Source organism: Brachycentrus maculatus, unplaced genomic scaffold, assembly GCF_059751285.1.
Source record: "Brachycentrus maculatus isolate JH-2025_06_01 unplaced genomic scaffold, ASM5975128v1 h1tg000637l, whole genome shotgun sequence".
Lineage (NCBI taxonomy): Eukaryota > Metazoa > Arthropoda > Insecta > Trichoptera > Brachycentridae > Brachycentrus > Brachycentrus maculatus.
In genome coordinates, this window is record NW_028281373.1 from 242,838 (window position 1) to 267,137 (window position 24,300).

The 24,300-nt window shown below is 32.8% G+C and overlaps 2 protein-coding genes across 2 annotated transcripts; both read left to right on the plus strand.

Moving 5' to 3' along the window:
- Positions 1-3,012: 3,012 nt before the first annotated feature.
- LOC148300888 (B1 protein-like) lies at positions 3,013-4,061 on the plus strand. Its single transcript, XM_088274181.1, has 2 exons — positions 3,013-3,018; positions 3,702-4,061. The coding sequence occupies exons 1-2, from the start codon at positions 3,013-3,015 to the stop codon at positions 4,059-4,061; spliced, it is 366 nt and encodes a 121-aa protein (XP_088130307.1).
- A 1,179-nt stretch (positions 4,062-5,240) lies between these two features.
- dmrt93B (doublesex-Mab related 93B) lies at positions 5,241-14,594 on the plus strand. Its single transcript, XM_088274167.1, has 6 exons — positions 5,241-5,326; positions 8,547-8,728; positions 9,514-9,723; positions 10,173-10,279; positions 11,076-11,250; positions 13,333-14,594. Exons 2-6 carry the CDS (start codon positions 8,567-8,569, stop codon positions 13,558-13,560), a joined length of 882 nt encoding a protein of 293 aa, XP_088130293.1. The 5' UTR covers positions 5,241-5,326; positions 8,547-8,566; the 3' UTR covers positions 13,561-14,594.
- Positions 14,595-24,300: the final 9,706 nt, after the last annotated feature.

Genomic DNA, 24,300 nt, shown 5'->3' on the forward strand with positions numbered 1-24,300 from the left:
ATTCCTTCATATATAAATAAAACAGAACATACATTGCATGATGTTGTGTTTTTGTCTAATTTATTTATGTGTGTTAGTATTACATATGTATATTGAGTGTATGGTATATCTGGCATAATAGTAGGTAACAACGTTTTGCTCTACACCCATCATAAATTAATTGCTTCCGTTCAATGGATAATTACTAATTTGTAATTAGAGGTGTATGTTGATTTTTAATAATTATCATTATTTGCATATTTTTTTCAAGATATGTATGCATTACAAAATACTTTTAAATAGAACCGCATTAACAATACTTGCTGCACGAAATAATTTATTGAAATAAAAATATTTGTGTGCGCTCGTATCTATCTACATCTATATACATATATGGTATGTATGTGTGTGGAAATGAAGAGTATTGATAGATATGTAGCATATTTAGATACTAAACGATAATTTCTATTTATATATTTTACATTTTTGTAAATTCTTGTGAATTGAATAGTGATTGAAATGAAGACGTTGAATTGAATATATACTTTTTTTTAAATTTTGTCAGAATCACTTTCATATTCATATAATGCATATTATAATAACGTAGTCTGTACTAAGTTATTTACCTTTTTAACAAAAATTCTTATGTATTTATTTAAATCTTTATTTATACACGTGCGTTTAAAATAATTTACTTATTTTGCGATATTAACTGAAATTCATCACCTTTTTAAGGTGGAAAAAGTATTCTGATGCGACTCTGTCCTAAAAAAGAGAGATATTATAACTACACATATAATATTATATCATAAATATAGGGTGTCCCGAAGGTCAACACCAAATATACAATATTTGATTGCAAAGAGATTAAAACAAAATGTTAACGACAAATGGTGATTTCATTAAACAAATATTTTATTATTGGATAAAATCAAATAAGCTAATGTCCACTGTTAAAATCCAGACTAATTTGAGCACTTCCAACGACATGTTACAAGACTCTGCCAAGAATTTATCGTGTCGATTACTTCAGCACTGTTAACCTGAGACTTTAGACACATTATTTTTCAGAAATCGTGCATATAAAATTCGGAGTTGAATATTTTGCTTTATTAATGCAATATTTCGGGCATAAATTAAAACATCCTCTATATATTTACTTAATATCTTGAACTGACATATCTACTTACTATCAACGAGCATGATTGTTTTTTTGGTGGCTTGATATAGTAATTGGTCATAATAGGGAAGGGAAAAGCGTTTCAAATGATGAATCGGGGTAAAACAATCCCCAAATGTCTTCTTTAAACTTCTTCCTCAGGTTCCTATTATGTACTCAAACCACTGTATTTTGTGTGTATTTATTCGTTTTAAGTAGTTCGTTCTAGGAACGGTAATATTTACAAACAATTGTAACATCATACATAAGAAAAATTCGTAAAAATTTACTACGATTTTCATAATATGTCAGCCTTTAACAATATTTCAGTAAGGGATTATTATGTGACACGCACTAAAAGAACTATTGTCAATTTACTGAAAAATTCCGATATATACTTCCATAAAACAAGTATTCAACAAAACTCTTGACAATCAACGCTCAAATAAAAATGATTAAAAATGACTCACACCCTTCACAGGAAAAAAATGTCCCTGTTAAACGTCACACTAAACTCCAATGATTGTGTTTCATAAAAACACTCGTAGAACAGCAAGACAATACTTGTTACACACGACAATACCATACAAAAAAATCAAACACATACTATATTCGGTCAAATGAACATTCAGTATTACGCAATAAATATGTTTAATATGTTCCAATACCTAACTATAATAAAATCATGTTTAAAATAGTTATCAATAAATCGTTAAAGGGAGGTTGCAACAAAACAGGTTGTGTCATCGTTCACGTCATCCACAATGCAAAACTTTTGACCGATAGGTAACTAAAAACAATTTATTAAATTAGTATGTTCAATTGTGTCCTCGGCACGGAAAATCTCAGGGAGTACACATTATTGTAAATATAAATAAATGAGCAATTATTTTTTGACTTTAAAAAATACCTTCCTGATTATTATGATAATTGGAAAGCTATATGAAAAATATATATTACAATCATGGCTTTATAGGAAAAGTCTAGTAACCGTTTTTAAAAGATTTACCGTTTTGACAGGTGCCGTGGCGTAGTCGAGTAGACGCTCGACTGCGAAATTGGCGTTGCGAGTTTGATTCCCGCCAGTTGAAAAATGAATTCAAGAAATATAAATTTTCAATTGGTCTGGGTGTTTGTAATGTATTTTTCACATATGCCTTCTCTTTCTTAACTTCGCTACCTGCAGACAAGTCTCTAAAATAGAGGATTTGCGGATTATTCCTTTAAAAACAAAAAATAAGGGTCAAACAGCATTATTCATTACTGTGAAGAATGATGATGATTAGCTATGAATTAAAATTAAATATCAATTTGTTGAAAAAATATTTATTGTTTTGTATTCCATCCAAAAATGTAAAAACTATTATTATAATTTTGATTGAATTATTTTCCGTCGAAAACTTCTAAAAATAATTTAATGAAAAAATGGAAATGGGGAAAACCCCCAACTCCTCGTTTTATCGAATGGATTACGCACTCAGACAAATGTCCTACTCGAGGATATGTACAGCGGAGTATAAAAGGAACAATGACTTCTTAAGAGCGATATTGTGTATATTGTGCAATAATTCACAAGTTACTACATTATTACCAAAACAGCAAGATGAATACATTTTGTACAGTATTTGTAGTGATGCTAATCTTTGCCACAACTAATGTAAGTTTGGTTTTATGCATTTCTTATATTCTTTTACTGAAACCTGTATTTTACTGTATTTAAAAAATGTACTCTATATTTTAAGCATATTAAAATGTTGCATAATATTGATTATATATATTTATAGATATATTTTTTTATACATTTATGAAATGAAACGACATTAGATTTGAAAACATATTGGCGTCGGCGCCGCGGCGCCGACCCTGAAGTTGTGATGCAAGTAAATACTTCAGTATTATCCTAACACATCTCTAGAGTGAGCTTGTACTTATCAGTTTAGACATGTATAGGTATACAAGTGTCATATTGTTATAACAAGCAATAACTGAATGTCAATAAAAAAATAAAATCCCAATAAAGAATTATTAAACCCATATATTGTCTATCTAGAGATAATACATTAAAGAAAAATAATGAATTCCTTTATTTAAATACAAAGTGTATAGTATTATTGTGCTATTCGTGTGAATAGCACATGAAATTTTCCTTTAAACTAACAAACAATATGTAATTTAAAATTCACGTAACGTAAAATTCATTGTAATTTAAAATTCATTGTTACAAAGAATTCATTCTCATATAGAATCCTGTACTATGATTTCCATGGATATTGCCAAAGACTAATTTTATAAAAATGATATTTATTAACTAATTTCATTGATTAACTCGGCAGTCACTTTGTGGTAAAATCAATCCATTTTCTATCCATACATCTATTCATTACGCAAAACTGATATTAAAAACTAATTTTTCATATTGTCCGAGATTAGGTAGGAATTCGATTACCTACCGAAAATTTTATTTTAGAGATATTTTCCTCCGATAACATTTGATTCATATCTTGCTCACTATTATTAATAATTGTGAGACAGAACGACATATGACATGTAATTAATTTTACAGGCAGCTCTATCGGAAGAGGAAAAGGAGACATTGAGAAAACACAACAAAGAATGTTTGGAAGAATCAGAAGTAGAAGAAGAAAAGGTGAAGAAAATGCGCGAGGGTGATTTTTCCGACGAGGATGCCCACCTCCAGCACTACGTGTTCTGCATGCTCTTCAAGAGTGACCTGATCACCGAGGATGGTGTGTTCCGCAAGGATGTCGCTATGTCCAAGGTGCCCGAGGACGCAGAGGACAGGGATGATATTGAGAGGGCTATTGACGCTTGCAAGGATCAACGGGGACAGAACCCGAACGAATCCGCATTTTTGATGGTCAAGTGTTACCACACTGAGAGACCAAATCACTCTATCATGTAATTTGTAAATCATTTATTGAGTACAATACATACCTACTGATTTAACACAATAAAATTATGTAGTTTGCAGCAATCTTAAAGATTTGTTAATTTTCTTATACATACCTACCTATTTAATCATGTGCTATTTTTTTCTGTTTGTATATATATATATATATATATATATATATATATATATATATATATATATATATATATATATATATATAAATATATATATATATATATATATATATATATATATATATATATATACATATATATATATATATATATATATATATATATATATATATATATATATATATATATATATATATATATATACATATATATATATACCTCTACGTAGACTTTGGTTAAAGAGTGAAGTACGCTTGTACTTAAAAACAATTGAAATTATAATATTAATATTTATCCCCAATGAAAAAATAATTCAGAATGTATCTGACGTGTAGGTAGCTTTATCCCATTCATAATTATTATGAACCTCCTCAAAGGGAGATATTCCTCGGGTGGTTTCTTTTTTTTTTGGTAGAAAAGACATTTGGTACTCAAGTAGGTACCTACGAAGGTAGAAACTTTTCAACGGTTTCTTATTTAGAAATACCAATACTTATACACATATATTGTATACAATGTATATGATTCATAATGTACTGTTATGAGTTAGTATTATGCCCTATGTACCATAATGTTAGAAAGCAAAATGATCATTAAAAAAACTGAAAATACCATGAAGAAAAGGGTTTAATTCTCCCCTCGTCGTGTCAGCTTTACCAAGAAATTTAGAGATCCTGAAAGTTTAATAAATCTGAAAACGGATAAGCGCTAATTTTCCCCTCATATGAAACATGAAAACTCTTAAAAAATGTATTGCTTTATAAGTTCTGTATATTTAATATAAACATAGGCTCTTCTTTCATTAGACCCCAGATTTACAAGTTATTTACTTAATTTTTGAAAATGTAATTTTTCCAAATTGAAATTGGAAAATGGTAATTGAAACTGTTGTAGGCGTGGTTGAGTTTGTATCTGAAAACTGAGTTGCAATCTTTATCCACCAATCATGACTAGTCTGGTCCGCCATTGGACGAATGGGCGTTAACAGTTTGAAGAGGATATATTTCAGGCACGTATCTATCCACCCCCGACATAGATTTTCACATGTTTCAGTAGATATTTTTAACGTCAAACGATTGACACATTTGAGATTTACGAGCGGTGATTCTTGTGTCAGTTTTGTGAAAATATCAAGTCCGAAAGGTCAGTAAATGTTATATGAACTTGTAAATGTGACGCTTTATTGTTGATAAATAATATCGACATTATTCATCAAAACTATTTTTAAAAATCAACTAAATTTTGTTTGATTATTAATAACTAAGGTATATCGCCCAGTTTAAGGGTTCATACGATAGTAAAGAGTGCAAACAGGTGTGTTTTGGGATCATTTGTATTTAAAGTGAAGTTTATGGTTACTATACTTAATATATCTTATAATCTAGTAGTAACATATTTAGATTTTTTTACATAAGTAATTATGTTTGATGGTAAGTATGTAATGATGTTTCTTCTTTTGGGTTTGTTAAAAATGATTGTTTGTTCTAGTTGAAATTGAAATAGTTATTTAAAATAAATTAGATAGTAAAGAGTGTATTCAATTATAAGAAAACTTTAAAAAAATACAAAGTTCATAGGCTCATGATAATAATATCCGTCCTCCATACTCCAAATAGTAAATAATTACGCTTGTAGGGTTAAAGCTGCATAATATCTAGATTTTTGTGTGTAGTACCACAATTCTAATATTTTTTAATTAAATATTAAAATAAATATTCTCAAATATTATTAACATTTATTTATTAACATTATGTAGTTTTGTGCCTCCTCTGTAAAAAATTCATAATGTCGCTAACAAGATATTACTATATGGTGAGTGATGTTTTCGTTCATATATCTATTCTACTTACTTTACTTACATTACAGTTTACATTGTATTTGTTTTACAAATCACATTTATTAATTTTTTAACTATTGATATTTAATATTTCTTACCGATTGATTTGACTTCAGGTCCTTTATTATTAAATTCCAAAACTAAACGTACAATCCTTGATATCATTGAATAACCACAAGGTCCCAGGACCCGAGTCCTGCAACAGGCAGTTATGTTTTCATTATCATAAATATGTAGTTAATCTTAGCCCAAAAGTATTTTTATTCCGTAATGTTCCTGCAAAATTTCAATCTCATTTATTCCTGCAGAATATTCATTTTATTCGATGCGCAAATTGTTCGACTGTTGTTTTATTTTATCTATGTAAAATTTTTATTTAAAAATAATATTCGTTACCTGGTGATTTTTTCTTAAAGTAAATAAAGGAAAAACAAAATGAATTTACATTTCATTCATTTACAAATAATAATAATGCCAATCATCAGGTAACAGTTGTACCCTGACCCCTTGAGTTGCATATTAACGCCAATCTCAAGTCCCCTTAGAAATTGGCATTAATGACTGATAGTTTTGAGAAATACATACAGTTACCAATTAATTGAAAATGGAAAAAATCTATTTGCAGATCTGAACGAATTTCGTACACGAGATAATGACTGAATACAATAGCTTGGGGGGAAAGTATTGAATGTTTGAAGATTATGCAAAATAAAATTCCTTGTCCAAAGCTTTCGTATTATGTATATGAAAAATGTATATTAAGACAGCCGTGATAATCTGCAAATGAAATAAATAGTAAATAGATTTTTACAAATTAAAATCCTTTTAAAGAATTCAATATTTATAATTTATTTGATGGTTTGTCATTCTTTGTTGTTCGAAAAATAATTTAATGACATTTATTAAATGACTCTAAGACTCACATCACTCGATTGATATATAAAGACAAATGACAAATATATAATAATACATAATAATTTTTTTAAATCATATAATAAACAAAGAAAGGTGTGTTGAGTTGGTTTGGACATGTGGAACGTATGAGTAAAGAAAGAACGGTAAAACAAATTTATGAGGCGAATGTAGTTGGTAAAAGAAGTAGAGGAAGACCGAGGAAAACTTGGCACGATCAGGTATGTCGAATACTTGAAAGCGGCCGGTTTAGAGTTTAGGCCAACATGAATGTGAAAGAGGCAAATAATGTTAGCAAAGACAGGGTAGTATGGCGTTCTTTTCTCTCTGCCTACCCCTGCTGGAAAGCGGGGTGTTAGTTAGTTTTTTAGAATACAAGTATTTGTTTATCATCGACTGGCAAACGATAAAAGTATGTACTCGTATACGATACGTTGACATTAAAAAACGTTTAAGATAACAAATTCGTATTTTTTGTTTCAATAAATAAAAACTTCTTCCTCTTGTTTAAATGGTGGATGGTGCACTACATCACATAGACTTTACATTGATAGCTAGTCACTTGAATATATTCATATTATATATTCAGGTTACTTATATGATTAGTTCAGTGCTTCAGGTGCCAGTCCAGGGTTATATCCAAACGCGCTAACAACTTCACTAAGGAAGCGGATAAATACATGCTAAGAGTAAGGGTTCCATATACTTGTTGTTATTCGATTTTGTCTTTACCTTACTAAGGACACATCATTAGGGCATATTTATAATAATAATAATAAATCCCTTACAGCACCCCAATGGTGCATAGGGCACTGCTTCATGTAAACGCAGTGTTATCTCGATCGTTTACACATGAAGGAAAGGTGATCAGCCCTACACTTCAGGTACCAGTCCAGTGTAATATTTAATAAATATTAGAGTGAAAAAATCACTTATATTTATTAAACCCCCCTGGGAATCGAACCCGGGACCTCCAGAACGGTAGGCGAGCATGCCGACCATTACACTACGGAGGCGGACAGACAGGGCATATTTACATTAGGAAAAAATTAAAGAATCTTCTGGAAGTATCTAATGACTTATTTTTTTAATGTACAGAGAAATCCGATGAACTGTTATATCGTAGTCATACAGGAGAAAGTGACCAAGTGCATTTTTTACAAAAACGTTATCATTCACTATTTGATATCTTACTAGCTTAATATTGCCCTGAAAAAATCGCAAAGGATTTTAAACTAGGAAGTATAATATATTGACTTGTTAAAAATGACTTACTGCATTGATGTTTATTTTCTTGCTAAGCAAAAGTGACTTAAGTGGCCCTCCTAAACATTTTACGTTTTGTTAGTTGGTCACTTTCTCCTGTACGACTACGATATTTATACGTTATTGATTGTTAATTTCAGCATTTACGGGTGTGAAGGATGAAAGCATTCACAGTTGTATTGAACATTGTTCAATATTATGTACTTACAAGTGGAAGTTTAACCAAGTACGAGTATATTTGTTTAATATTAAACAAATATCATTCCATCAGATATGTCGATAAAAAACGCCATGAATTTTTTCCTTAGTAACGTAATATATGTGTAGTACATAAAGCATATATTGCAGCCCTTTCGCGCGCGGAAGTCATGTTGGGTGGAGCGCGCTCTCGGGTGCCCAAGTGCGCGCGCTGCAGGAACCACGGCCTCATCTCGGGCCTGCGGGGACACAAGCGCGCGTGCGCCTACCGCCACTGCCAGTGCGCCAAGTGCGGCCTCATCAAGGAGCGCCAGCGCATCATGGCTGCCCAGGTACTATTCCTCCTCCATGTCCTTCCCATTCAGGAGTAATGTCGGGTGCCCGAGTGCGCGCGCTGCAGGAACCATGGCCTCATTTCGGGCCTGCGGGGACACAAGCGCTCGTGCGCCTACCGCCACTGCCAGTGCGCCAAGTGCGGCCTCATCAAGGAGCGCCAGCGCATCATGGCTGCCCAGGTACTATTCCTCCTCCATGTCCTTCCCATTCAGGAGTAATGTCGGGTGCCCGAGTGCGCGCGCTGCAGGAACCACGGCCTCATCTCGGGCCTGCGGGCCGACCTTTGCACCACTCAAGAGATGATTTTTTTGAAAAAAGTTTTTTATATGTCAACACACATGAAGAAGAAAATGGAAGTCTGGGCATTTACAGGGCTTACGATCGTCATAGGTTTAGTTAATTGATTACTTTATAAACGTGGAAAGTTCACCAATTCAACCCATAATTGAAAATCACACTCCTTAAAATCCTTAAAACTTCTAGATATATTGATCAAACTTGAGTAAGAATTGGAGTAGTGTGTCAATCACGGGTGAAATTGGTGAATGTTACACGTGTGTAAAATGATCACTTAACTAAGCCTATGACCGTCGTAAGCTATGTATATACTCAGACTTCCATTTTCTTCATCTATGTTGAGATGTCAAAAAATTACTAATTGGAGATAATCAAGATTTGTGAACAAATAACTGATTTAAAAAATAACTGATTTTGACACACTTAAAATGTTGTTAACCTATGGTTTGTAAGGGTCGTGTTTTAAAAGGCTACTTTATTACAGGTGGCTTTGAAGCGTCAGCAGGCGGCGGAGGATAGAATAGCGCTGCATTTGGCCGCAGCCGCCGGGGCGCTGCCCGCGGGGAGCGTCGCGCCCGCCGGCGCCGGGACGCCGCGAGGCATGACGGACTCCAGCGCGGCTCCGCAACTCCCGCCAGGACGGATTTTCGGCATGACTGTCACGCCGCCGACGGACTCCTCGAAAAGTTCATCAGTAGGTTTGGCATAATACATACTTTATATCTACACGTTAACGAGATAAAAACATATGTAATAGTGTTGTGGTGATTTAAAAACAAAGTTACATTTTAATTATAAAATGGAAAATCACAAAGTTAGTGCTTCAAATATAAATTATACATATGTAATAATTCACCCGAAATTTCTTTTTATATTAAAATCCTATATCTATTTTAAATTAATGTTTTACTTAGTAAATACCACTATTTCTTCAAATCTACTGTGACACGTGTTTCGATGCATTCCGCATCATTTTCAAACACCATACGGTGTTTGAAAATGATGCGGAGTGCATCGAAATACGTGTCACAGTAGATTTAAAAAAATATTGGTATTTACTAAGTAAAACATTCATTAAAAATGGATAGATGTTACCACAAAGTGACTGCCGAATCAATAAATGAAATCCTATACTTATTTTAGGACGATATAATTCAAGTCGATTCGGAATCGAGCGACATCAAGTCAGATTCCAATTGCATCGATGAAGACGGCTCTCATAGGGAAAACTCCAGCCCGTGCACATACAGGTAAATTAATTAATTTACTTTATTCAACGAGTCTTACAAATCTATTTCTTCTTCGATTTAATGTCGAGTCAACTTGACAATTTAACCTGAAAAATGGTTGTATAACTCGCGTTGTCGAGTCAAATAATTTTAATCCGTGGAGGTCCATATATCTGTTTAACCCTTCCTTCCCGGTGTTGTGTATCTTGTACACATTGCTTCTAATAACGATAATAAATCTATAAATAATATTAATAATAGTTAGAATTTATCGGGTACATCGGGTATTTTGTGAATTTCGGAAACAAATTTGCGTATAAACAGCGCGTGAAGAGTGTGCGGGAACCGCGACATTATATTCGCATCTCACTCTTGCATCTTGCACTGTGCAAGCGTAAGGAGCTCAAAGCTCAATGTTCTCTTGCTAGCGGCTAGCGTGTAGCGGACTAGCGGCAGTAGCTTTTGGGCTTCCGACAGCAAGTGGACCTATGCTTGTTCCGTGAGCGTTAGCAGATGTTTTTTTAAATGTTTTTAGCAAATAAATCTAAATAATTATAATTTTTTACTGCATTTATAGTTAATTAAGGGGATTAGCTATAATTGTCCATATTTTTTCGATTTAAAATAGCTAATTTTTTATTATGTAGTGACTACCTAACACGTAATGCGTTAGGTAGTCACTACACAATAAAAATAAATCGCTAATTTTTTCTTCCGGTCGTCCATTGCCGTTTGCGGCTCTATCCCTCCGCACTGCCCGTATCGTGACCGCGGCCTTAGACCCATCATTAATATGATTTTTTTTCACCTTATTTAGCGACTCTTCCGATCCCCGGCCGGTCGGCGTGTCTCCAGCTAGTCTCGAGATGTTGTCCAACCTGTTCCCCGGCAGGAAGAGGTCGGTGCTGGAGCTGGTGCTGAGGAGGTGCAACCACGATCTGCTCAGGGCTGTTGAACACTTCAACTGCACGCAGGACCACCACGAACCCCAAGTAAATGATGTTATTTGTTCTTAAACTTTCAACGTGCTATTATCTGTGTTGGAAAATAAGAATCAATCTGAGGTAGAGTGAGATTTCGAGTATGCTGACCTTTAACTTTGCTTCTACATGTAGGTATTTATAATACTAACCATCACGACGCTTCCCCGCAGGGGTAGGCGGAGAGAATATAACGTCTTACCACTCTGCGTTTACAAACAATCTTTGCCTCTTCCACACTCATGCATCTCCTCATAAATACAAAGTTTTTTTGATCAAAATGAAATATTTATCAATTTTATATTTTATGTTGTTATTTTCCTAATCGACAAACGGTTTCAAAATGCTCAAGTCGTTGTAATTTAAAAGCCAGAAGTAATGTTTATATTATCTACACTACGTAGCTCTAGTGTTATCTTTTCCCTAAAATGATGGAAGAAAATTGAAGGAATGTGAATTCTTAGTTTTCATACGATTCTCTATAGAATTCAGTACGCAAAAGTCAGATATTTGATGTATTTTTTTGACATCTCAACATAGACGAAGAATAATATGGAAGTCTGGACATTTATGGGGCTAACGACCGTCATGCCCAGACTTCCATATTATTCTTCATCTATTGGGTTGATGCAAAAGTAATGACCGTTTTTTATAATCCCAGGTAAAATTTTTTTTTTCATAAATTATGAATGGTATCTTCTTTTTTTATGATTCCATTGTATAAAGGATGCTTTCCCTCTACTTTCTATTTAATTTTGGCCTGGCCAGAGTACAGTAATAACCCCTTGTATTTTTTCAAAGTGTCGTTCGATAAAGTGCATTTACGTCATTGTTTACTTTATGAATTCCGTAAAGACAATACCGCGAGTGTGGCAACCAAAAACATTTGTGAAGTGTATGGAGCAGATGTCATCAAAGTTCGACAGGTACGAAGATGGTTTGTAAAATTCCGATCTGGAGATTTTTCACTCATTGATAAACCACGTACCGTGCGGCCATTGAAGTCTGATGACAACGAATTAAAAGTCATAATTGACACCAATCTACGTCTAACCATCAGGGAGATTGTGTCAATGATGGGAGTCAACCAAACAATCGCATTAAGACATTTGAAGCGTATAGAAATGGTTTCGCGGTACGACGTTTGGATACCTCATCAATTGTCGGCTTCCAATTTATTGGATCGTGTTTCAACGCGCGTTGCTTTGAGTGCGAGACAAAAACATGAACCTTTTTTGCATCGTTTGGTGACGGGAGATGAGAAATGGGTCGTGTACAACAACGTGACAAGAAAAAGACATTGGACTATACCTGGACAAGCCCCATTAACAACTTCGAAGGCCGAAATCCATAAAAAAAGTTATACTTTGTGTTTGGTGGAATAATAAGGGTATTGTGTATTTTGAACTCTTGGAACACAATAAGACAAGTACAGCAGAACGATATTGTCAGCAATTATCCAAATTGAACATGGTCCTTCAAAAGGATAGACCAGAATTGGTAAACAGAAAAGGGGCAGTGTTTCATCACGACAACGCGCGACCACATGTGGCTATGATGACCCAACACAAGCTAAATGAGTTAAATTGGGATGTTATCAAGCATCCACTATATTTTCCAGATCTTGTTCTTTCTGATTTTTATTTATTCCGATCACTGCAAAAAAATTTAAATGATGAAAAAAATTATTCAATAGAGCAGGTAAAAACATCCTTACTTCATTTTTCGCATTAAAATCCACGGAATTTTATACTACTGGTATTTATAAGTTGATAGAAAGATGGGAGAAGGTTATAAGAACTGATGGAAATTATATAATTTATTAAATAAATAATACACAAGAGAAAAAAATTAAAAAAAAATTTATGTAAAAAACGGTCAAAACTTTTGCATCAACCCAATATATTGAAATGTCAAAAAATAATATAAAAAATAACTCCTAATTGGAGATAATCCAGATTTGTGAACGAGTATTTGGACACACTCAACATGTTGTAGATATTTTACGCTCTCATTAGGTTACTGCAAACGAGAGGTCTATGAATTTTGGTGGGTGTCTTTTTTATATCATATTCAATTTGTGAAATATTTCAGGTGCATTTAGAGAAAAGTCCCGACAGCTTACCGCTAGGGCCGAGCATCAGTCTGGAAGGGGGCGGAGGCAGGGGGTCCGCCTTCCGAGCGGTGGCTCCGGGGCGCAGGGGGCAGCTCGTCCCGCTGGTCTGCGGGTTGTGCCCCGACTGGCTGCTCCCCCGCTCGCTGCTGCTGCCCCTCCCGAGGACCTGCATGCCCGGCTGCTCGCAGTGTGGCCCCCACTGTTAAAAGTCATTCATTCGAACCCTTATCCGCACCCCAATGGTGCATATGGCACTGCATCATACAAACGCAGTGTTATCTTGATCGTTAACATACGAAGGATAGGTGATCAGCCCTCCGCTTCAGGTACCAGTCCAGGGTAATATTGAATAAATATTAGAGTGAAAAAACCACTTATATTTATTAGACCCCCCATGTGGGAATCGAACCCAGGAGCTCCAGAACGGTAGCCGAGCGTGCTGACCATTATACTACGGAGGCGGACAGAGTTAAAAGTCACTGTTAAAAGTCACTCTTATAAAATCTCGCGTTGTTCATATACGCTCTTATTGCTTGTTGTTGAGTGGGAAATGCTTTGTCTTTGCACTGTTCCGTGTCTGTCTGGTGTGCTGGTCGGGGTTGTGAGGGCGTCTGTGTACCGGCCAACGTCGGAATAGGATCTAGCTCACTAACTGAACTAACCAACTAATAATCCCTTTCACTGTCTACACCGGGGCACTTCTAGAAAATTTAATGGCGGTTTTATAAACTTGCATTTATTTAGATTAACAGTGACAGGGATATTGAAAGCTTTCTAATGTGAAATCGCAAAATCGTAATAAAATCTTGTGTCACTTAGTTCATAACAAAAAAGAATGGCTTTGCAAGAGAAGGTCTATCGTAAAGCCTAGATGCTTCTGTATCAGGTCTGGGAATACGGTGGAACAGCTTTCAATGTCCCTCGGTCTGTACCGCTTTTGAAAATAATTGTTTCGAATACGCTACGAAGCTGGATAAATAGACCTCTATTTAACGAATTCTGATATAACGAACAAAAAACAAATTTAAAAAAAAAGTCCAGTTAATATTACACACGCTTAAATTTAAGTGTCGTCGCAAGTAAACAATTTAAGCGGCCACGATAACCACGAATTATGTCTCAAATAATATTTAAACTTCAAATTATCTGAATTTAACCCATACCGCCTTGTTTTTTTCGACTGTTGGGACAATTGAACAAGTCGCTCACTCCTTTCAACAACGTCATATATAAAAAAAAAGATTTTTCAGGAGATCGTTTTTAAAGTTTAAGAATATTATGAAATGTATTAAAAATAAATAACAAGCCACTTATTGAACTTTTTACTGTGCGACAGATCTTTTTAGGTCAAACCTGAAGGGTTTTTCTCCATTTGAAAAATATTTTGTACATTTATAAAAATAATTAAACAATACCTTTTCTTCAAAATACAAAATCAACACTTTCTGCCCTGTAGCGGGTAAATATAAATTTTTAATTAATGTTTTACTTAGTAAATACCACTATTTCTTAAAATCTACTGTGACACGTGTTTCGATGCATTCCGCATCATTTTCAAACACCGTGTGGTACGGTGTTTGAAAATGATGCAGAATGCATCGAAACACGTGTCACAGTAGATTTGAAGAAATAGTGGTATTTACTAAGTAAAACATTAATTAAAAATGTATAGATTTTACGACAAAGTGACTGCCGAATCAATTAAGGTAAATATTTTATTAAATATTTATTAAGGTAAACTTTTGCTGGGATATATTGCATTTTCTGGGCATTCCAAAAACACGAACAACTGAAAATTGACGATTTTTTTATATATGACGTTGTTGAAAGAAGTGAGCGAAGTGTCAAACATACACGTTAAAAATTACGAACATTCATTGAGAAAATTGCGAAATTCTTTCATAAATTGCAGCTTTCCCTGCGGTAGCCATCGCTGCTAGTAGGAAAGATGAACTTTAAGTTGTTCATATTACAATAAGAATCATATATTGCATATTTATTCATAAGTTGATACGTGAAATTTATTATGAATAAGTATCTGATAATTTTAAAATTAATCGCCAAAAAAACTTTGAGCTGTCAATAATTTAATATGCAAATATTGTAGATTAAGTATGTACATTATTGCTGAGTTGTAGGCGAGGTACGCAAAAACATTTTTTTATTAATATTATTAGTTATGGAGTTCTCTTTATACCATACATTTTTGAATTAATCTGGAAAACAAGAGATTATTATTATTATTGTGAGGGATACTTATATTCATCATAATGAATACTGTGTGCAATATGAACGCCCTTCAATAATTATTAATCTCAATCAACGTAGAAAAAAAGAAAAGAGTAAGTTAATTGTTCAAATATCAATATTTACCAATATTTTATGTGCAGAACTTCTCAAATCCCCCTTACGGAATTTGTTTGTTAGAGAATTTCGTACTGAGAAAGCTTTCTCTAGGGAACAAAATTCTCTAAAGGAGCTTATGTGAGCTTGCAATTTAGCAAATTTAAGGCATCGATAAACGTAATTTTTTTTAGAGCACCATTCACCTTAGTGTTAAATGCTTGTGAAATATTATAGTATAAGGATAGGTAGTCATTTATTTATTCGAGAGGTATTTACTCAAATGATTTCAAACACATTTTTTTAAATCGCAGAATTATTATAATTTTCAATTAATTAATCAAAAAAGTGTTTTAAAGGTTTAAATTTTTATAAAAACCATTTGCCATTGTTGTGTTGCATGATTGTTTAATGTAAAGTGTCATAATTTTTAATTTTTATGTTAAATATATCGTTGTATGTAAATATCTTACTAATTTTTAAATACGAGGAATAAAAATAAATAAATCATTAAACATTATTGTCTTTTAATTGGTGCTTTTAATGAATATTTCACAACTCCGCAGTCTTTTATACCTAAAAAATCAAAAACAAATTGAAATTGTTCTATGCATTTTGTAGCTTATGGAACTTCAATAATATCTGTGAAATACTTATTTTACTACTATTTGTTTTTTAGTACATCGGATATAATGTAAGTAGATATTATTTAATAATGTTACGTAGAACGAATTACTTGGTAAAAAAATGTTTGATAACCTTTTATGGCACACCTTCATTTAAATGAAGGTGTGCTTAATGAAATTGAAAGAAAAATAACGTTATTGGAGACAATAGAAAACAGAAGACATGACCCGCGACTAGAGATACGAGATATCACTATAAAAAATGAAGAGAACATAGTTAGATAAGAGGATGACTAAGAAGTTACAACAGAAGGCAGGCGGAGATTAGTGAAGGTTACGGCAAATAATGTTTAAAAAAACGTCAGTTTTGAAAACATTGAAAAATTATGTTATCTTTAACTTTAACTTTAACTTTAAAAAATCAGCCTGGAGTTGATGGTCGAATGCATCGAAACATACTTAAAAATCCGTGCTTAGGAGTCCGACAAATATTCGGTACCTATATTTAATATTAACGAAAGGATACTATACTGATATTATTAGAATCGTAAGAAAATATTGTGGATAAATTTGAGATGAAAAAAATGTTTGAACAAGTGGGGGACAGATTTGTTTTGTCAGCATCCGATTACATAGAGTGTCGCTACGTGCGGGATATTGCGGGTTACACGAGGTGATAGGGTGTGCATGACTTGAGTCAGGTACCTGGCACGAACATTTATAAATATATGTCATATTTCAACGTATCGACTTTTTCTACGTGAACCATGCAAATAACAATTTTTGAAGAAAAGAAAAACAAAAAAACATTTAATTTTATTTTAAACACTAAAATCACTTACTTAATTACACCTATTTTTATTTTACATCCGTTACATACCTATGATTATTTGTGTGTTGAATTTTTTAATTGGTTGTCATTAATTATCATTTTCCCATATTTAAATTAAATACAGTTAAACAATGTTTTATAATTTAAAACAAGCATTGTTAAGACCTTGTGATGGGTAGGAGCTGTTTCTGAAATAAATGTCACTAATATAAGCTGTTATAATTTATCAGGTAGAGGATATTTCAAAATTAATTTAAAAAAATAGGAAGAGAGTAGTTAGGGAAAAGGAAGACCAAAACCTCCACCTGGCCGTGAGTGCATACGAGTTAAACAAAGAATGAAGAATATATGTATACGGAATTCCTCCATGTGAGAAAATGCATTTTGTTTAAATTAAATTAAATTTGTACCTCACATAGATTGTATGGTCACCGTGTTATTCTGTGTGGTTCACTTCATTAGCTAAAACGTCAGACTAGATCCCTAAACATTTTCCCGAGTCAGTTAATTATTTCAAACGAAACATCTGGATCAATTACTATTACAGAATTTCATATATGTGTCAAAATATTTATAAAAGAAACAATCAACTATCTGAATTTACAATTTAGAGAAATTAAAAATTTAATTTCAGTTAATGCGCATTATTTTTCAAATTTTCACGTAAAATACTATTATTTTCAGTATAATAAGATTATTTTACTGATAATGATGTTGAATGATCGAAATATATGTCACTATATGGTGTAATAATTACTAGTGGTTTATTTTAGATGTCTCAACAGAAATGAAATATCTCTTTATAGGATGGAAAAGAATTTGACAGAATACGTATAATAATCTTACGTTCACATTATTGGTGACCTGGCATTAGTTAACGCAAGTGATCACTTCATTCGCTGAGTAACATTGAACATTCTGAACAGAATATATATATATATATATATATATATATATATATATATATATATATATATATATATATATATATATATATATATATATATATATATATATATATATATATATATATATATATATATATATATATATATATATATATATATATATATATATATATATATATATATATATATATATATATATATATATATATATATATATATATATATATATATATATATATATATATATATATATATATATATATATATATATATATATATATATATATATATATATATATATATATATATATATATATATATATAAAACATATGTTAATGATCTATTTATTCATTTCTAAATATACGAGACAAGCTAATCTCACAGATTTTTGACTCAATTGCATTTATAAAGGAACAGCACTCGTGCCCTCAGATTATATCGAGCTTTCACAATATACAATAGACACATAAATAGATTACTGGTTTTAAAAATGAATTAGCTAATCATAATAATATCAGCTTTAGATCGAAACGCTGTATACAGAATATTCTTAAACAATAAACAATCATCTAACATCCATCAATGATTTTCTTACCGGGGATTCATAATGGGTAGGTACAGAAAATTCTTTTAGACATTGTTGATAATACGTATCCTTAAAATAGATTTGGCCGTATTTCGGTTATCTGTAATGAAAAAATGTTTAAATGAAACAAATATTTTGATATTATATTAATAAAATGCTAAGCAGAAAAGCAATTATACATATTACATGCGTATATAAATATGTATATATATATATATATATATATATATATATATATATATATATATATATATATATATATATATATATATATAAGTATATATATATATATATATATATATATATATATATATATATATATATATATATATATATATATATATACATATATATTTATTTATGTTGTTCCTCTATTTACATAAAAATAAATTGGAAAAATTAACATATTTGTTATGATTAAAAAAAAACGTTCAGAGAAATCTGTAGATCTACCATATTTTGACCAATCATCAAAAATCGCACCACATTCTTTCATTTATTATGGGACCATTGTTTTTTTTGAGTACTCAAGTATTTTTTTATTAAATATTTTTATGAATCTTTGACACCATTTTTTATGAATACATATTCTCAAAAATGGCAGAGTTGTTCGTGTGACGTATGTCCTAGAATACTCAGCTGGCAGTTTGGACCATATACAGTCAGATTCATACCTAACAAGCGTTTACGATGTTTTGTCGGGAAAGGTAAGATTAAGAATTGATAAATGGAAAAAAATGCTCTTGATGAATTTAAAAACCGTCACCATGTATTAGGTAGTAGGTCGTATTAATAGTTTTTGCCTTAAGGCCTAATTTCTTGATTTTTTTTAAAGTACCTACTCAGGTTCTCTGTTGATTAGCTTAGTTACTTGCTTGTAGAATTCTACAATTATTTGTCGTAAATGTTGACATTTCCATAATTCGACAAGTTTGTTCGGTTGACAAGCACTTTCTAACGTCGCTTGTTCTGTGATATTTTGACGTGTTTATTTTCAAATAAATTTTATTTTACATTAAAAAAATCTTGTAGAAATGTATTGTTCTTTATTACATTAAAGTGAAATTTGGGTTCTCGTTTAATGTATCGTAAATAGACAGTACAATTCTACTAGTATGATCGTAGTTCATAGAAAATCGATAAGAGATAAATCCAGCTTTGTTTTAACAGGTAATCGTAGATGAAGCGTCTTCTTCTTCTTCTTAATCTTGATTTAGGCCTTGTGGCCTGTTTTTAAGAGGGATTAGCCTCCTGCGATGTCGATACCCAGCCATCGACCTATCTCTTTGGTGGTCTGCCCGGGAGTCGTCTACCATGAGGTTGGCTGTACAGTGCGATGTGGGGGGGAGTCTGGATGGTTCCATTCTCCTCACATGCGTATACCATTGTCTCCTTCGTTGCCTTCCCCACCTAACGACATCTTCGATCTCGCATATTTCCCTGATCCTGGCGTTTCTTATTCTTTCTCGAAGACTCTTGCCTGATATGCTTCTTAGAGTCTTCATTTCTGACACTTTAATGAAGCGTCAGTTTACTTAAATGTACAAAATATTAATGGCCGACGTTTTTGTAAACTGGAGTAGTCTCGGAAATATATGGGAGAACGAGTGTTAATGGGTGGGTGAACGAGTGTTCTAAAATAATAATCCTCGTATCATTGCCTAGATACTCGAATTGATAGATTACTGAGATAAATCAAGCCACCTCGCCATATCTCAAATGTCCGCTTGTTTGCTTAGGCTGCTCAAACAGAAAGTTTCACCCCACGCCCGCCCCGCGAGAGGAAGGGCGGTAAGTTATACGATTTGATTTCATTTAGTGGGAGTCCTGGCGGAAACAGGGGTAAGTATTATCTCGAATTATTTAAGCAAAGTGTTTTTTCATTACCGATCTAACAATAATAATTCTAATAAGGTAACTTCATACTGGAAGTCCTAATGAGGAGAAGGTGGACATGGTTGGGACATGTCCTTAGAATGCCACCTGAGTGCATCAACCCCTCATGTCTCTTCTTCCATCCCCGAGCATTCCATTCACCGACCCATACTCAGCGGAACTTCGAGATGCCGGACTGACCTTTGAGGAAGCCAAGGAGATGGCGCGTGACAGATTGACTTGGAGACGTCTCGTGTTGGCCATATGCTCGCTCCACCTAGGGAGCGAATATGGAAAGAAGAGAAGAAAAACTTGAGTGACTCGTACACTTTAACGATAGCTTGTTTTATACGAGCTTGTATGAAACACCGAGTGCCGCTGAGATATACTCCTTTCCCATTTCTTCATTAATGGTATATACCGCTCTTCTTCCTCCGTTTTCTTTCCCATATATCAGTACTCTCTTCACCCCGAGCTCCTTCATTTACGTCATCTGTACGTCATTAAATATATTCCATTGTATAGTCATTAATCTGGAGTGCAGGATTGATTACCGTTCCACGTAATTGACGATCGAGTAACGATGTGTGTTCCCCACTGGGCACCACTGGGTCGGAAGTATACAATATAAAGTTACACATTATAAAACAACGATTAATCTGATGATGTCGGTAACGACGAAACCGGGAAACTGGTCAAAAATCAATGTGGAAAAACTATATAGTGGTTGTTTTATTTTTAAAAATATTAAACGTACAGTTGCAATATTTATTTTTCGTTCCAAGTGACAATTCGTCACACGTCAAACTGTACAAAATTCTATCCTTGGTAAAATCCTAACAAAATATTATTTTATGTTTCCCTTTTTTCTTCAAATAAACATCTTTAAGCTATCTGAAAACAGTTAAAATATATGATTTCGTTGTTTCTTTCTGGACATAATAAATAATAAAAAAAATTTTTGGAACTATATTCCATTATGCTAAATTTTCTGTAAATATTTTCACAATTAAATTAGATATGAAGTGACAATAAATATTATTTTGGAAAAAAAGAATACATACTGAATAAATAAAAAATAAAAAAAAATATCCATTGAATAAAAAAAGCTTTCTTAAAAGCTCGTCGATGATTTTTTTTACATCATTCTACGTCCTGGAATTTATACTACAAGATTAAACCATTTTTTAATATTCTGGAGTCCGAATTTTACAGCGAGATATATATTATTAAATTATTATTTTTATAAAATACTATAATTCTTATATTTTTCACAGTAATTAATTTACAAACTAAAAAAAAGCGTGTAGTGGGTTGATTGCAGGTGAATATTTATTTATTTTATTTATTTATTACAAGCCTTGATGAGGAGTGTATAAGCCTCTAACATGTACGTAAGAAATATATGTTAATATGAACTTTTTGAGTGTTATCGGAAATCAAAAGCGGCGGTTTCGAAGTGCCTTTATAAATGTGGTTTGAAAAAATAACCCTACAGACTGCCCGGTGGAGAATTAAACTCAAACACAACGGATCCTTCGAGAATTCTAACGCAGTTAGTGTGCCCGGGGCTCCGGCGGCGCGGGCTCCGGCTGGGGGTGGGGAGGCACCCTCTCCCGAGGGGAGGGAGTATTCTATATGTCGACGGTACTAACACTGTTTGCTAGCGGGTCTCACGTATCACAGTTTGCTGAAAAACAGCGCCCCGACGCCGGCAGAGGCGTCACGTAAATATTGTTTAAATCTGTATTTAAAAAAAATTAACAATGTGTTCTAAATGGTGTTGTTTTACGTCCGCTTCGGTTGTGTAATAGTTAGCTTATTTAGCTACCGTGCTGGAAGTCCCGGGTTCGATTCCCAGGGGGGGTGAAAATAAATATTAGTGATTTTATACTCTACCCTGGACTGTTCTCTGAAGCGCAGTCACCTTGCCTTCATCTGTTTACGATGAAAATAACACTGCTTTTATATGATGCAGTGCCCTATGGACCATTGGGTGCAGATAAAGGTCATAAGAAGTTCTAAATGTAGAGGCAAATATGTAAATATTTAATATATATATATATTAATTAATGATACACTTAGAATGGACGATGGAAAACTCGCAAAATCTGCAATACATCTCAAACCCTCGTGATGATTCCTTCCCGGCCATGTGAGGAGTCCACAGCAGCTGCCACCATCGTCTGAAGATATTCGGTCTAAACTAAAAAGAAGTAGCCATATTTTGTAAATAATAGTAATCTATTTTTTCTTCTTGTCTGCATCCGATAGTGTCTAAGGCACCGGATGGATTTACCGTTGTCTTGATCGCAAGTTACAGAAAGGCGAGAGATTATTTACCTGCTCCTTCTGACTGATGAGACATGACGGAATCTATTTGGTCAACACAATCTTTAATTACTTAATGACAAATCACAGAAATCACTTATATGCATATTCAGATTCCCTCGGGAATCGAACCTGAGATTCACGCTAGCCAAACATGCTAAGAATGAACTATATAGCGGTAACATGGTAGTAAAAAGAAAGTAAGTAATGTTTTATTATTTTTAGCATAGAACGAAAATGGAAAAGAAGTGACCCTTAAAATTAATTACGGGTTAATTATGTAGTCACCGAACAGAATATTTTAAAAATTTGATTAATAAACTAAAAATAAGCCGTTACTGGATCGTGGTAAAATGAACAATTTTAAGAAAAAACTTTACGAAATGAACATATGACTATATTATGTGTTTTATTTGTTACCTTCCTGTTGTTTTTTTTTATGAAATTTTAAGAAAAAAATCTCAATAGTATATCATAAAACGTATTTTGCCGCTTAGTTGCCACTTTTAGGACGACAGTTCATTTATAGTTATGATTATAAAAATCTTCCTTTGAAATTTCAAATAACATTCAATGCAAAAAACTGTTACGCTACTGAAAGTAACTGTAAGATTAGTTGAGATTGAGCGAGATGATATTCATTGTGGCAACTGCTTGTATAAGAATCACAAAAAAAACATTATAGGGGTGGTAATTTAATCTTTTCGCCAAAATGTTTTACCGCACTTCTAAATTTAATTTCGGGATATATACGATTATACATAGAGATGTACATAAAAACCCTTAGTTCATAATATTTTTGCGTTGTATGTTAAAAATAAAGATTTAAATATAAAACTCTCGAGTCATAAATGAAAGAACTATTACGGGTTTGAGTATCTGAAACCGTTTTTCAATTTTAATGAAGAACATCTTTACTTTAAATTTACGATAGGGAAATTTACGAAATATATGGTGTCGCTCATTTGAAAAACATTTGATGTTATTACTAAATGTGTTTATGCATGGACAATCCAAAATATATTTTTTTAAATATATTTTTGGCAAAAATTTTATGTCATGATTTGTATCGTAACATGGCCCGTAAATTTCACTCGACTCGAAAGGATTCATTTATTCTTATGTATATTAATTTTTTGGGATTTTATTTTTATTTGTGTTTCATTCAATTTGGTTAATAAAAATTATTTCGTCAAACACCCAAGTAAAGGAAAAAATACTGACGTTTGAAGAATGTGATAAAATATTACTATGATTGTTAATAAATTCATTATTTTTTATATCTCCCCATAGATGAAGAAGAATATAAAAGTCTGAGCATTTACAGGGCTTACGTCCGTCATAGGCTTTAAGTGATCACTTTACACACGTGTAACATTCACCAATTCTATCCATGATTATTTGAAAACCACACTACTCAAATTCTTTAAACTTTTAGATATAT